The 15,943-nt window shown below is 42.4% G+C and overlaps 3 protein-coding genes and 2 long non-coding RNA genes across 11 annotated transcripts; 3 read left to right on the top strand and 2 right to left on the bottom strand.

Moving 5' to 3' along the window:
- Window positions 1–99: 99 nt before the first annotated feature.
- On the bottom strand, window positions 100–3,713 carry LOC105696434 (ribonucleoside-diphosphate reductase subunit M2 B). 2 transcript variants are annotated; one of them, XM_012418876.2, is made up of 7 exons: window positions 3,302–3,713; window positions 2,096–2,179; window positions 1,816–2,004; window positions 1,457–1,692; window positions 1,149–1,377; window positions 847–1,065; window positions 100–745 (listed from the first exon to the last, which is right to left on the bottom strand). In XM_012418876.2, exons 1-7 carry the CDS (start codon window positions 3,380–3,382, stop codon window positions 593–595), a joined length of 1,191 nt encoding a protein of 396 aa, XP_012274299.1. In that variant the 5' UTR covers window positions 3,383–3,713; the 3' UTR covers window positions 100–592. The 2 variants fall into 2 exon arrangements, with proteins under 2 accessions (XP_012274299.1, XP_023290208.1); XM_023434440.1 differs by lacking the exon at window positions 3,302–3,713 and adding an exon at window positions 2,466–2,769.
- A 587-nt stretch (window positions 3,714–4,300) lies between these two features.
- On the top strand, window positions 4,301–5,395 carry LOC105696438 (dnaJ-like protein 60). Its single transcript, XM_012418889.2, has 4 exons — window positions 4,301–4,550; window positions 4,687–4,777; window positions 4,870–5,021; window positions 5,085–5,395. Exons 1-4 carry the CDS (start codon window positions 4,456–4,458, stop codon window positions 5,371–5,373), a joined length of 627 nt encoding a protein of 208 aa, XP_012274312.1. The 5' UTR covers window positions 4,301–4,455; the 3' UTR covers window positions 5,374–5,395.
- Window positions 5,388–15,518, bottom strand: LOC105696437 (dopamine N-acetyltransferase). Of its 6 annotated transcripts, none has more exons than XM_012418883.1 (4): window positions 15,329–15,518; window positions 7,845–8,127; window positions 6,850–7,066; window positions 5,388–6,281 (listed from the first exon to the last, which is right to left on the bottom strand). In XM_012418883.1, exons 1-4 carry the CDS (start codon window positions 15,512–15,514, stop codon window positions 6,083–6,085), a joined length of 885 nt encoding a protein of 294 aa, XP_012274306.1. In that variant the 5' UTR covers window positions 15,515–15,518; the 3' UTR covers window positions 5,388–6,082. The 6 variants fall into 6 exon arrangements, with proteins under 6 accessions (XP_012274306.1, XP_012274307.1, XP_012274310.1 ...); XM_012418884.1 differs by having other exon boundaries at window positions 7,869–8,127; window positions 15,329–15,515; XM_012418887.2 differs by lacking the exon at window positions 15,329–15,518 and adding an exon at window positions 13,959–14,506.
- LOC105696443 lies at window positions 6,226–6,979 on the top strand. Its single transcript, XR_001103720.1, has 4 exons — window positions 6,226–6,310; window positions 6,373–6,477; window positions 6,573–6,784; window positions 6,867–6,979. It is a non-coding gene; the product is annotated as an uncharacterized LOC105696443 (long non-coding RNA).
- On the top strand, window positions 10,181–13,923 carry LOC111674357. Its single transcript, XR_002762398.1, has 3 exons — window positions 10,181–10,268; window positions 10,817–10,947; window positions 11,020–13,923. It is a non-coding gene; the product is annotated as an uncharacterized LOC111674357 (long non-coding RNA).
- Window positions 15,519–15,943: the final 425 nt, after the last annotated feature.

The raw sequence follows: 15,943 nt of genomic DNA, 5'->3' as shown, positions 1-15,943 counted from the left end.
TGTACATACTTACAATCATATTAGAGTGAAAGTTTAGTGTCATTTTAAACAGTCAGTATATAGATCTGTATAAAATAGAAAAAGGACTGCACGCAAATATACAGTTGTCAAAAATAGGTAAATTTAATTTAAATCAAGGAATGACAAAATTGTCATCTTTTTGATCAAGTCAGACATATTTCTTGCAATCACATTGAAATTATACCTAATCAGGTAGTAAAATGATATGTACAAACGTCAAGTGAAAAATCAAGATAATTCATGATTCTTGGATTAATTTAAACTTAACAATTATTGTAAATTTAAAAAATCACATATGGTATTCCTAATTCTTTAATTGGAAATACTTTCAAATTTAATTGTAATTATATTAAAGCTAATTTTTAGTCTTTTCTACTAAAATTCATTTATACTTGTTCAGCTTCAGAAGGTTGAATTAGATAAAGGACGTACTGAACCTTAGAATCCAATGCAACTGAAAATTCTGAAGTACATGTCAAACCAGATTCCAGAGGGCCAGCCCATTTCGGTATTGATTTAGAGGTTTAGTCATACTTAAATTTATATTTAAGCATTAACATTGCTAGGTTGCTTAAAAGTCGGCGGTAATGGAGAAAGTATTTTCCACTTTCTTTTGCATCACTCCCCACTTCTGATATTCACCAACTTTCTTCTCAAAGAAATTTGTTTTTCCCTCAAGGGAAATATGTTCCATAAAATCAAATGGATTCTCTGATTGATACACCTAAAAGTATATTCATAAAATATATAGTTTATCATAAGGGTGTTTAATTTCTTATAAAACCACAAATAAAAATAATTAACATTTCTAAGAGCATTACGTACCTTTGTACAACCTAATTCGACCAGAAGCCTGTCAGCAACAAATTCAATATACTGGCACATGAGTTTGCAGTTCATACCAATCATTTCAACTGGTAGAGCATCTGTCAAAAATTCTTGTTCTATTTCAACGGCATTCTTTATAATGGATGTAACGCGTTCTTTCGACGGTTTTTGTACAATATGTTTAAACATCAAACACGCAAAGTCACAATGCAAACCCTAGAAATAGGTATGACATTAAGTAATAAATGAATAGGTACTTTTTATATCATAAGTAAACTCATTCTAATGTATTCTCATACCTCATCTCTAGAAATAAGTTCATTACTAAAGGTAAGGCCAGGCATGAGTCCTCTTTTTTTCAACCAGAAAATAGCTGCAAAACTGCCACTAAAGAAAATACCCTCTACAGCAGCAAAGGCCACAACACGCTCCCCAAATGTCGCGGATTCATGATTAATCCAATTTAGTGCCCAGTTTGCTTTCTTAGCGACACATGGAAGGTTTTCAATGGCATTAAATAAGAAATCTCTAAAAACGTAATTTAATTCATGGGTATTATGAAAACATTTCTTGACAGTAAAAATGGGGAGACGCACAAAATATTTACCTTTTTTTTGGATCACTGATATAAGTGTCTATTAGTAGAGAATACATTTCAGAATGAACATTTTCCATAGCCACTTGGAATCCATAAAAGCATCGAGCTTCCGTAACTTGTACTTCCTGACTAAACCGTTCTACAAGATTTTCATTGACGATACCATCAGAAGCAGCAAAGAATGCAAGGACATGTGAAATAAATGTACGTTCGTCATCTTTTAGGCTGAGCCAGTCAGGTATATCCTGTGAAAGAATTTTATAATATAGCACACATATAAAGGTAATTTATTAGTTTGAAGAAACATGTAAAAACTATGAAAAATCTTTCGTTTGCCATATGATAATTAAATTAGATTGGTAATATACCTTGGATAAATCTACTTCTTCTACAGTCCAGAAGGATGCTTCTGCTTTCTTGTACATTTCCCAAATGTCTGGCCATTGAACCGGAAAGATCACAAATCGGCGTGGATTCTCTCTTAGTAAAGGCTCCAGCTGACGATCGAATTGATTTTCTTGTTGGTCCAATTTTTTTGCCGCTTTTTCTTTCTCAACCTAGGTAAAACATACATAGTTACTTTCTTCAAAAGGAAAAATAATGAATTGTCATAAAATGTACATCAGTAATCATAAATAATCAACGTACTCCATTTGTCAATTTATTTTCATTAGAAGTCACCGGGGAAGCACAACGTTTTCTAGGTGATATACAAGCTTTCTTTGGAGATATCTGAAACAGAAAATACCATGTTATAAATTACCGTTTTGTTGGTTACAGAAAAACACTATAAAGAGTATTATGAAATCTTTTATTTACAGCCATTTCTTGAGTTTCTTATCAGAAATGTTCTTTTTTTTTTTTAATTCAAATTACATAACAGACACAAACGAAGCATTTTATGAAATGTGCAATTACATAGAAAAATGCATTATCATGGCACTTTCATATAACTGATATCTGTGACATAAGTACAAGAAAATACTATAAAAAATCTGTAAGTATTTTAAATACTTACCTTCTCACGACCAATCATCACAATCGTTAACCATAATTTCTGGTGTCATGTTATTACATATATGTGAGCATATTGAACAATGATCTAAATAAAAATGTAATATGAAGGTGATTTGCTCTGTCGGTATCAATGACAACTGATATTTAACCACTTCAGTAAAAACAACTGTATTTAAAATTTTAACACGTTTGGTTCATTAAACTATGTTTATTGCGTTTTCAAATTCAGGTTTAAACTGAAGAACTCAAGTTATTTCCTAGTAGCATTGAGAATATTAACCTTAAAATACCAATGCACGAACTATAAAAGCACTTCAAGGTTTAAACTCAATAGGTGGGTTAGTTGAATAAAACGAGACCTGTGTCAATGCATTGTGTAATAACATAATATTTCAATATTTGTACATGGATATTCCGATTAGATTAATCAGTTAGACCTCCATGACCGGATAAAGTGACTCATCGAGAGATGATTCTACTACTGCATTTAACTCAGTAGTTATTCTTTATAAAATGTCTTAATTCTGTCAATGTTTATTAATCAATAACAAAGAGTATTAAATTTGGACTAAATAGTAGAAATAGAAGATCTACTGAAACAAAATAAATCAAAAGTATTATATTAGTTAATCGGTTGTTCAGTCCATTTCAAAATGTTAGTTCATTACAATGAAATACACCCATCCTTCTGTGATTACCAATAATCGATATATAACTGTTTCGGATCAAAATGAGTATTTGGTAGCAAAGAATATAAATGATTATTTAGGCAGTATAATAAATGATTCCTAATGATTGAAACATTATAGAAAAACGTCTTATAATTTAAATACTCACTTTACTGTCTATGTGATTATTTTCTAATTGTTTGTTACCGTCCTGCTGGACATTCTCCTTTGTCGTGAATTTCAGAGGCATGACGAGGCTTTACGTTTCTAGAGTGAAGAAACGGTCTTGGGGCGGCTTGCCGAGTCAATGAGGACCCGTACAAGAACCGAAACAGCTGTGAGGCTGGTTAGGCGGGAATTCTCCGGTAAAAAATTTAATGTTTACTAAAAGAATCGTTTCGATTGGTTCACTGCCGGTATCAATCCTTTACCAACAATTTCAGACCAATTAGAGGGATGCACGGTCCCGCCAAAATGTTCGATTAATTTTACTGCCAAATAAAAGAGGCGATTTGTCACGGTAAGTTATTTAAATCCTCCGCAAATTAGTTTTCATTCTAATTATGCTAAAAAACAATGTAACGCGAAACGAAAACGTCCCTTGACATCCCGCGTAATGTGCATACGCAGGCGCAAGATTTCGCGCAAATGTCATTACGTGCCGTCCCTTCCCGCGAACAATTTTATTCCATTGGTTTGGATCTCGAAGACCGGCAACTTTGGGTAAAATAATCGGCTCGACTGACGTGCCACCTGAAACGGAACGGTAACTTCAACGAGACGGTCGTACCGCTCGATGGGTAAATTGCAAATATCTTTATCGATTATTACTAAGTTCATATTCGGTCTTTCTGTAACATCTAACAATTCCGGTATATGGTATATATCCGGTTATGGAGATGATATCGTAAAGAAAATGGATTAAAAGCATAAATTGATAGGGCGCCATCTTCCATCACGGGCAACGCTGATTGGTCGATGGAATCTGCGCGCGCAGACCGCGGTAGCGATCAGTAGCAACAGCGCGCGACTTAATATGAATTCAAATCGTCGTCGTACTCTGCCTGCTGTGTAAAATGCTGTACTTTATTTGTCTTTAGTTTTGGATGATCGACGAACGATGTCAACTAACTCGTGAAGCAACCGTTTGCCAGCTAATCCGGCTAATCCTGGCAATGCTCTCGATCTAATATTATCGTTACGCAGGAATTAGCTGTATTCACATGTTTGGCAGCCAAAAAGAAGCGCGTAGAAAATTCTGCATCTTTCATCCAAAACGTTGAGTAACGATACACTCGGAAAAGAACTCTCCTTGACAACGCAATGCTTTTAACCGTCATTAAAATGTACCCACTTGCTCGTTTATGTAAGCCCAACATGTTCTTATACTGCAGATATTACAGAGCTCGAAGTCAAAGGTTAGTTCGTATATGTCTCGCAGTTGTGCAACGTTTGACGAAAAATGTTTGAATTTTGAGAGTGAAATTCAAGGCTTGATTTAATTCCTTCTATATATTCTGACAAACTTAGCAATTAAATGGATTTCTGTTGAAGATGTCCGCGGAATTATTACGAGACGCTACGCATTTCGCCCAATTCTTCGCAAAAGGAGATTCGTCAGGCCTTTCTAAAGCTCTCTAAGGAAGTGAGCTGTACAGAATGTTATTTTATATAAGTAAAATATATTCCCGATTAAAAGAATACGCGTAAATAAACAACTCATTTTATACATTCCAGTTACATCCCGATGCAACTGGTAAAAGCAATCACAACGATTTTGTAGAAATAAACGAAGCTTACAGAATCTTAAGTAAAGAAAATACAAAGAGGCAATACGATATGCAACCGAAGTGCCAGAATTCTGGAGTGGGTGGTTCTCCGCACAAAGTGTACGTTATACGCGATTTAAATTAATATAATAATTATTACCATTGTTATTTCCTGTGAAATAGAGTATATGCCAATCCTTACCAATGGGAAGTCGAGGCAGAAGATACGAATCCAGTGGATTACGAAAATAACTATTATGGATTTAGAGGAATTAAGAAAATGAGGAACGTGACGATTGCCCTCGTGTGTCTTGTGGTATCGTCATTTGGGTCTGCATTTCTATTTCTTTTCATATTAAAAAAAGCGCACGCGGAGGAAAAATTAGCAATGAAGAAGAGCGCTCGATACAAAAAAGAGTTTAGGAACAAGAAGTATCTCAGTAGTGTGCAAGAGACCAAGCCCATAGAATAATATGGAAAATATGATTATTTAGGCATCCCCTCAAAGGTTAATTTTAATCAAAGTGCTACTCTTACGCAGTATCATACAAAATAATAATAAACTGCGTCACAGTGCGTGATTACATCTATGTAAGTAACTTTCGAAATGCCAAAGATCCTTGAATTTAATTTTTTTTCTTTGACGCAGGTATCATATAACAATCCTTCTTATAAAGTACATTCACCAGGCTTCCCGATAGAAGGTAGACATCACTAAATGCCAATGAAAATCATTGACTTTCCACCACAGGGCTTCGTCAAATGACTTTTGGTCGACATGGTCTTATTTATCGATACGTAACGATGTTTAAGAAGCATGCAATGCGCTTTACGAATAAAAGTGCAAATTAAAATACAGGTCGTTGACTTAACACTCGGTAAAATATAATTGACTGCCTTATTCGGCAGCACTCCTAAAAAAGGATTTTACGGTACATGACATTTAAATAAACGCAAAGAGAATAGTCGTCTATACGGAATATATACAGCTTCACTAGTTACTTAGAAATCTCTCTAAGATTAATTCTCTTCGTATTTACGTAGGTACTACACGGTCCAGTACTTAACATCTCGATGAAATTTCTAAGTTGCCTCGTCGTCGTGCGTAACTTTACGATAATTTACGAAATCACGGCCGTGGATCAATCTTCCATTATTTGCGGCACTTTTCCCTCTTCTTCTTACAGCTTTTTCGTGTACGATGTCGCAGATGTATGCGGCGAGTCGGGCGAGAAAATCGGCTTTCCTTCCTCGTCTACGTAGTCCTCGTACTTTAACTCGTAAATTTTTTCGAAGCCAATCCTGGCGCACAATTTGGCGGAAAACACGGACGTGCAGTCGCAGCGAATTATCGAAAAGCCCCGTTCTTTCGCCGTCTCTCTGCAAACACGAGAAAATCCCAATAACACGTAAGATATTTTTACTTCCATAAGTGTGCAATGATGAACGTGTCATTTTTGTTTTTTTCCAGCACTCGGAGAACGAGTAGGAATAACTCGGTTGCGAAATCCCACTTTGATATCTTCACGGAACTGGTACCCACGAAACAACACGCCTCTTACGAAAAAAGAATTAAGTAGGAAATATATATATATATATAATATTACACCTATTATATAATTTGCTTATATCTCACACGATAAACTATGTCACTTGACTTTTCCTCGACAGCGTTCCCGTTTAAGAAACCGCTAAAATCCGCAACTTCACGACAAGCGACTTGGTACAAGGCTGATGATTTCCTTGTTTACATACTTTTCCCATTTAATTCATCTTGGACAGCGACTCGTGTCGTCAACGAGGCCGTTCTTCGTCTCTATAATCTTACCGGCCGATAACGAATGACGGACCCGTGGTTACCGTAAATTACCCGACTCGTGCAGGTACTTATTGTTAGTGCGTCGACATAGCGTTGATTTGCGTGCTCGTAAGTAATAACAGTCCTTACATCGTTTTCTCGATCAGAGCTCTGGCTACACCCCGGCCTCTCCAGTTGCTGTCGACGGAGATGATCCTGAGTTCCACTCCATTTTCTCCGGTGTACCTTCCGGTGGCCGTGACTTGCTTGTCCAGGAAGTACAGCAATTTCAGGACCTTCTTGAACTTCGGATTCGCACAATCGGCGATGTAATCGGGCTCGGCATCCTTCGGGGCGCTGGTTCGACCTACGCCCAAAGGATCGTTGGGTAAGACGATCGAAATCGACGCGTAAGTACAAATTAAGATGTGGCGATACGCGCAAATACGTTGCCGCGGTCAAAGAGTCGTGCTTTCAACCGAGGACTTTTCCAATCGTTATCGCGAGTAATGCCAGCTGAAAGCGAGATCCTTTCGTCCCGATATTGAGAGTCTAAGGCGCGCAGAATTAAATACAACGCAGCGACTTGGCAGGGAATTCGTCCATCATTGGGAAAATAATTAGTCCGACAGAAGTTAAAGTCCACCGGGGGATAAACCATTGGAAACTGACAGCTCCTGGAAATGCGGGAAATTATACCCCGCTGATCCGCCCCTTTTTCATTTTTTCCTTAATATGTATTAATTACGCGCGTTAAGATTAAAATCGCCTGGAAATACGCTCGAGTCAAATTACCCGGCTAAGTCGCCCCGATTAGACAAACGTTTACACGGCAGTTACTTTTCCTCGCAACGCGAATTACCACCGCCTATCGTACTTTGCCCTTGCATCCGACAAATCACCCAATCGCCGGGATTTTTCACGAATTCCCGAAACCCGTTAACGAATCAAGGCCAGCAGGTTTCGCGGTACCCACGTAATCGGCGATTACGATCGTGCGGTCATTATGTCCATAAATAAGACGAAGGTGGCGCGTTTATCGGCGAATCAAATCCCACGTGATATAGGATGTCCCAGAACTCGCGAGACACCGTGGGAGAAAATGAAATTTCGTTCGAACGAGACGAGATGTAACCGGTACGTACATTTTGGCAGTTCCGCTCTATTACCGTTCAAACAAACCCCAATGACCGCGCCGCTCGTTGAAACGGCCATAAGACTTAGATTTTCCTCGATCGAGCTTATGCTGTACTCTTCGAGTTCGACGCAGGTACTGTTCTCTCCGGGTGGGATCAGCTCGATGCTGTAATTCAGGGGCTCGTCCCTGAAGAAGAACCTCTTGAGGAACTTGAGCACCCTCGGGGCGTCATCCGGTGTGATCACCTGGATATGGTAGTCCATGCTCGGGTCGTTGGACGAGTCGGCCAGCTGTGATTGAAATTAAAACCAATCGGAACAACCGAAGATACGTCGAGGGGCGAGAAACTAAATTTGCAGAAAATTATGCAATAAGTGATAAGACTTCCGTCGCCCCGCCGAATTTCTAATTTCTAATTTTTCGCAATTCATAGATAGATTCATAGATTCTAACAGCGCATACGTACGAATGCGGGTTTTCGGGTCGTCTCGTCTCGGCTGGACATATTAGACAGGGTAATTTATTCTTATTTTCCGGAACAATTGACCGTGGCAATTCAAGCTAGCGTCGGGTGACACGGACAAGGCAAAGGAAATATTATCATTCGCGTCGCGGTCATTTCGTGTTTGCCTGCGATTTAGTCATCGACGACAAAGTGTACGTACGAAAGTCTCTGGGCCCTCCTATTCATTTCTACCGTTACACGCGCGCAATTGCGTATTCGCGTTCCGCGTGCCGTTCGTTAGATGTCGTTGGTAAACACATCCCGGGTACATTCGCATACTCTCGTAAACGTTGCGCAAGTTCTGCAACGTATGCACCCATTGTTGGCAACGTATTACGCCCAATCATACGAATTATGGAAGCGACAATGCTCGCTTTATTCTCTCGACGATTCTCCTGCATTCGGAGGCAATCGCGATGTCCTCGATCGGCGTTCCAGTTACGAGTTATCAATGTATCCACCCGTACTTGCGTCGATTATCTCCACAGTGATTAAGACGATCCGCCTACTCGCGAAAGATATCTCGAGGTAAATTACACTTAAAATGCCCCGCTAGGCAAATCGAACGAATCGGAATGATTTATGCAAACTCGGGTTTCTCCTTCATATTAAATTCATTTTAATTCAATTCAATTTTCAGGCGCCGAAGCCTTCGCGAGATTGGATTTTAACCGAATATCCAGTGATCTCTGTGATACTTGCTATCGTCAAATCAACGTCTTTGCTTCAGCGCCTAAAGATTACGTCGCGATTGTCATGTGATTTTGGTACTTTGACACTTTGTGCTTAATATCGCGATGACGATGATATCGCGAAAAATGGTGCCGGATAAAAAGTTGAGCTGCCATTGACAAATACCGGAGATGACACATTCACGGCATCTGCCTGATATCGGCATTAGATACCGAAACGTTTCATTTTTTTAATTGAAACAAGAGAGTGCGAACAGTTTAGAAGTCTTTTCTTTGCTCACGATTAACGATCGTCGAGGAATTCAACTGGAGTAATCACAAAAAGAAGAAGACTCGAGGGTGCCCATGAAATGCACCTTTATTACCTACTTGACTGTTATCGTTTCGACGAAGCGCTATGAAATTTGTTATTGTAATTCCTAGTTGTTACTCTGGAACGACCTTTTTTTTTCTTACATTACAAGTAATGCTTATATCAGGACTGAATTATTTATCGCGTACATAGCAAGTCCATAATGATTTAATATTCAGAAACAATTTTAATGGACGTTTTTTTTTTCCAGGGCGTACTTTGCGGCGTCGATCACGAGCCCTTACCGTGTATCTCAGGACTTTCGGCGCATCCTTGGCGAATCCAGTCTTCCTCTGATCATTTTCCGCGATCCTCGCCTTGTCCATCTTGGTCACTATCACAGTCTCCATGGTGTCCGAAAAATAAACCCCGAGAATGGAATCGACAGAGAGAATAAAATCAAACCGGATCAGCCCTCGCGCTAAGGGAACCTCGAAGAGGCGAGGATGCTCCTTAAATAGTCAAAAAATCGAGGCACCGTCCAAGGATCGCTGCCGATGACACCGCTTGATCCGATCTTCGTCCTCTTACGGATCGTTTGGATCTTTCTCCGGGGGAGAGACTGTCTTCCCGGTATTTGAAAACGATCTTCGTTGTCGTCGTTCCGGCGGTAACCCAACACTGCGCCTTGTGATAGGACGCTTGCGGTCTTATATAGGCTCCTACCGGCAAAAGCCATTCTTGCAGGTTCAGGGACGAGCAAGATACACTTTAGGATCGTCAAGATATCCGCTGGAGCACGTGCACGATTACCGGATCGCATCCGGTCTGCCGAAATCGTAGGACCTCCAGAAACTCCTGCGCCAAAATGGCGGTGGAAGTTTAATGGCCTTCCCGGAGGCGTCCCCTCTCCGCTTCGGAATTATCGCAAGCTTATCGACGGTATGGCAACGATTTCTTCCAGATAATCTGCATCCTGGTAGCTTGATCATAACGAGGCTCCTTCCAGCACCCGGATGTCCTTCCGAGGCGATCCTTCCAGTCATCTGGCCTTACATTATCCATTGACAAGTAATCGTCCAACAATTCCATACCATTTACTTCCCGTGAAATTTCCGCGGTTCGGAAGATTTTTTTCGCATGCACCTTCTTCGTATCTTCATTAGCATACAATGTACAATGACTAAGTCAATATTCAATGCTTAAAGTAAAGTATCTCACCGAAACCCGATAAATGTTAACGCATAGAATACCACGCCAAGTACCAACGACTGCGGCTATAAATCAGTCCAACATACTCTAGACACAAAGTGTGTAGGCAACGCATATGCGCATTACAGGATTTTACAATTCGAATTGTAAATTCAATGCGAGTAACAGCGCTCCTCCCGGACGCTTCGTCTTTCACTATTCGTCGGCAAGCGATTTTCCATGATATCTTCCGTTGGTTGTCCACCCTACTTCTGGTGACGAAAGCGTCTCTTTTGCAGGGTCGATTCGCCGGAAATTGATGACGAGGGTCCAGAGGCGTCGACGTGGAGCGACATTCGAGCGTCCCTGAAAAATCGTGCCTACCTCCAGCATTCTCCACAGCCAGAGGCTTTCAGTCGTCTCGTAGAAGGTAGGCAATGCTATAATAGTTAACGGCTCTCAAAGCTTTTGAATTTCTAACGACCTATTCGCGGTGGGAAAGACTCTTGCGCGTATCGGGAGATTTGCCGAGACTCAACCGAGGCGCTGCACGTGGATGGTATTTACTCCTGGGGACCCGAAGAAGCGTCTTTCCGCTCCCGCAAAATGACAAGCCATGTCAAGCGCGTCGACGGGTTCCTGGATTTCCACCGAGGTGACGTCCCGGGACGCTTTTCTTATCGGCGCAGGACGCGGTCCCGAGAAAAAAGATGGCGGCCGCTTTCTCAGGGGTCGCCGAGTGGCTGCGACGAGAACGGCGAGAACGCGTCGTCGACGCAAGAACTGGTTCCGTACGATCCTATTGTGCCGGATAAAAAAATGGAGAGAGAGGCTGAAAAAGAACGGAAAAAAGCTAACCGAGATGCAAACATTAACGGACCGTTTGCTTCCAGTGAAACGTAACGCCTCGGCCGTGGCGACACGGCTCCGGTTTCCGAGTGGACGAATGTAAGGAGACCGGTACAAAGTATTGCGGAGAATGCTACGATATTAGTCGGGGGGGGATATTAGCCCTTCGAGGGCAGCGAGACGTAGATGCGCTTCTCGTTACCTTTGTCCGAAGAGCTCATCGTATCGTAACGCCAATTAAACTTTTGCAGCAAAAGAAAGATCGTGAAAAATTCAGGACGAATGTCAGTCGCGGATTACCGTTTGTTATTTTCACATTTTTTTCTGGACGAATAATCCGTGGTAAAAAATTGAACAAAAGGAGTGGCGATGAGGTATTCGGTCGAAGGTGCCGATATGATGGCACGCTCGTTGAGACCGCAAATGGAGACACTCGATCAAAGCAAACTGACTTAAATGTGTCGGGCATCGAAGCTCCCGCGAAAGGATGCTATTCAACGTTACGTTATGTTACACCGTCTTATTTATCTCTTATCTAGGAACTGTTTGGCAATTTATTTGCGACCTCGTTGCGGAACTCGTTCGTTAACGAGCATTCGGAAGAAGAAACCGCTCAAGATCCTAGGTGTTTTACTCGGCAAAAGTGGTCCCCGAGGCGCGGATCGCGATCAGTAAGGACTCCCAGATCGGGAAATTGGAGTCCGGTGGAGCGACTTGAATTTCTATCGGCGATTAGCCTCCAGATATGGAGTCGGTGTCGATATTATGGAGTTCCTGGCACTTGTTAAATCGAGCGACCGCCTCTTAGGCCGACTAATTGTCGGCCGAAGGTGAGGCCTTCCGATTCGTAGGGACCTCGCGAGAAGGCGAGATTTTTTCTTCTTTTAAATTGTAACCTCGGTCCTCTAACGAGCACTTCGCGCACACGCCTACGAAACGAAGAAAAATAAGATCGCCTCGAAACAATGCGGAGAGCAAACGGTACGTACGAGGATTTCGATTTAATACGAGCCTCTAAGTGGCGCGAAACGGCGCACAATTCATGCGTATCCTTTACGACGAGCATTGACATACTTTAAGGCCTAAGTGCCATAAGACGTTCGTTTACCATCTGTCGTCCTTAAGTACATCGTTCGAGGGATAAAAAAAAATCACAATTGCAGGTCTTCCGATTATAAAAATACTCCCCGTAATAATGTCCTCGTTAAAGGAACGTTAGATGCAGTTTTTCTTTACGAATTATCGAATTAGTTTCTAATTTCATTAACTATCAATCGATACGATGGGGAAAGAAATTTGTTTAATGGTCTATTTTTTTTTTCTTGGTTTTCAAAGAGTCGTCGAGCTAGACTCGATCTCGGCTCCGGTCCACTTTTGATCGGGATAGTCATCTGCCCCAGTTGAATCGTTTGCGTGGGTCGAAGTGCATCGTTTGCTGTAGTAGAAAATCCGAGTCAATGGGAGGAAATCAAGAGGTCGGCCGAAAGATCGATTCGATAAGGTCATAGCGACGTCTGCGTAATTCCGACTCGGTCGATGTAGAGCGCGAGGGATAGGTCAGTTCTCGAGTCGCGCGGACCCTCGCCCTTTAACCATCGAATGTTCGAACTCGGAATGCTCCATTATATTTCATTCCTTTTTATCGCCATTCGCTTCGTATACTGCACATCGTAATACGCAACTACGCATGACGGTAAGGACACGATACGAGGGCGCGTTTGCTCTTGTATGTACGTACGCGCGGGAAATCTACCACGTATACGTGCTCTTGCCCGTGCATGTCGCGTATGTACGAAGACCTACTTATATATACTTGTAAACGTATAGGGCGTGTCTCCATGCCCGATCTATCGCTGTTATGTTTTTCCGAGCTGAACCGCGCAAAGCCGGATTTCATTGCGAGTTATCGTTTTTCATAATCAATGGACATCGACCATTCTTGCCGTTAAGGGCGCCGTATTTTTTTTTTTTTATATATAATCAAGGAAGAGTCGCTTTTCGTTAAACGAGACCCCCGTTTTGAGCTCAGGTTGGTGCATCATTGGGTTACCGCATATGACGCTGGCAGAAACTTGAAACTATCGATTTCGAATACGATACTGACCTAATTAGCCTTTTTTAGTCAATGATGTGTTTTTTGCTCGAAGGTCTTCTACGTGATCCTATCGGCAAAAATATCCGACACGGTTTACTTGCGCCTGGAAGCCAATGAAAAACGCAGATGCAGCTTTTAAGAATATGTTACGCTTTTTGAGTTTTAACCCTCGACGTACGCTCTTTGTTTTTTTCCGTGATGCGCGGTTTTTTGCAAGGTGGTATTGTACTTTAATCGTTGCCTCTTGTAGCTTACATTTTGAATATACAATGTAATTCTCCAATAACTGGTTATTCAAAGCCGCACCTGCATTTTCCGTACCGACGGTCGATTTTATTGGCGATTGCAACAACGCATACTCCGGAATAAAAATGCACTTTTCTTTTGTAATTAAAAAATGAATTTTAAAGACTGACAGAAAGGAGTGGTTGGCAATAGATTTTGACAGTAATTTACGATACACGTAGCTAACGTCTCATACTTATTCCTGTACTTACAGAGGCACGAATGTACTCGATGCAACGAGCAATTGACCGGGGTGTCAGTTCGCGAGCATACATGGCCACCGTTCGAGAGTTGACCGTGGGATGAAAGTTACTCCGAAAACGCGAGGAAACGGCCCTTTTCCTGGCTAATTTTTCTCTTCGCGTCCCTCAGAAATCCGGCCACTTGCCGGCATCGCGACGATCTTTGTTGCCACGGCTATACGAATCGATACTAATGCGATTGATACGCCGTTCACCCCGGATAGAGATACGAGGAGCCCGGTTGCACGCCACGGCGAAAATTTCACATGCCAGTCAGGAGTTGATTGCGAGCGGAACACTCTGTACATACATCCGCGCGCTTTAACAATGCCAGTCATGAACTCGAGCGATTACATCCGTCGCAATTACCGAGGAACGAGAGTGCGTCGGTCACCTGCGTTCGTCCGTCGGGGGAAAACGTGGGCAAATCGCTCGGATGATAGCGCTTCATCAGCCCGTTGGAAAGAGATCATACAGCCGACAAGAGGCTAAAAATGACCACTGCGAGTGACCTCAGCGATTTACGCGGTTACATACTAATATTAAAAATTCGACTCCGTATCGGCAAGTGAATCTCTATAAATTCGAGTATTTGAGCGATGTCATCCTCGGAAATACCTCCGGTACATAAGGAAAGTGCATCGAGTCGCGCGCAAGCCGAATGATAACGCCTTATCGTCTCGAGGCAAAGAGACCTCGAATCGGAAATTTCAATCGAGAGACCCTTTGCCGTCGCTATCTCACGTTGGGGCAAAAACAAAGTCCGCCGATTTCCCGAGTTGAGTGAAATGAAAATGTAAAATTTGAAAATCCCAACCAATGGGAGTCATTCGCGGTCGAGATTTCGTGGGAGAGAAACGTTTCGTCCTATTTTGGGACGAGCCGAGTTTCCTCCCTGTCGCGTTCCTGGCCAGGAATAGCGGCATTCGAGTTCGGATTACCACCTGGACGGTCGGTTTACATTTGCGCTTACTCGCGGCCATGTGTAGTAATTAATACCGATTTCGATAGGAAAACCGCAAATGGTGCGGTGGCTGCGAGCAGTGAGCTCATTCCCGGCGGCGTCCGTTCTCAAGAGGCTCGACTCTAGCCTGTCAAGCCCTCCCTGCGGTGCATGCAAATGAGGAAATCTTGACTCGATTTGACTCGTATCCCCGGAACCTTGCACCTCGCCCGATCCTACGAGTCTTCGTCTTTCGCCATTTTGCCAGGAGGCGACCTCCACTTCCCGACAAGGGAGAAACGCCGATCGAATCTAGCTTCGGGATTTGTAGTTTCCTCCTTTGAACCGATGTCTTATTTATCTCTCGGATGCAAATTGAGTGTCGCTTCTTACTCACTTTTTCCATTGGAACGCGGGGGTGGAGGTCGGTGGATATTTTCCCAGACGAGGTCGAAAGGCACCGCCGATCCGTCCGTGTACGGTCCGTGAACGGTCCGTGAACGGTCGGCGTACTGACAGGAGATGATACCGCAACCGAGAGGGTCGTTATCATCCGGTCTCGTGATACCCCATTTACGAGCATGCTTGAAAAGGGTACCAACGACTATTTTCCCATTGAATCCGATTAGGAAGTGAACTCTGCACCGACTGGTCGTTACGGTTTTCCCTATTGGGTCTCATTAACCGTCCCCGGTCGCATTTTGCTCGTTATCGCGAAAACACTCGTTATCGAATTCGCCGGCATGATTCTCGCGATCGTTTACGTGTCGTTACGAATAAACAGAACAGGATTCTCGAAAAGCTCGCAACAATGTGTCACCTAGGCGCGAGAGATATGTCGGCCAAAAATGTTATCACCTCGTTGGAGTCGGAGACGTCCTCACTTTTGCCAACGAAAATGGCTCCGCGAAACAAACGCTTTGTATCTGACTCGGCCGTATCAGAGGAGCGATAAAATACATCGCAATGAACAACCGACCCCGCTGTCAACGTTATGAAATCACGAAGTCAA

This window comes from Orussus abietinus, unplaced genomic scaffold, assembly GCF_000612105.2.
Source record: "Orussus abietinus isolate OABI.00-Male unplaced genomic scaffold, Oabi_2.0 scaffold15, whole genome shotgun sequence".
Taxonomy (NCBI): domain Eukaryota; kingdom Metazoa; phylum Arthropoda; class Insecta; order Hymenoptera; family Orussidae; genus Orussus; species Orussus abietinus.
The sequence above is the reverse complement of the archived record's forward strand: the minus strand, read 5'-3'. Positions and strand labels throughout refer to the sequence as shown.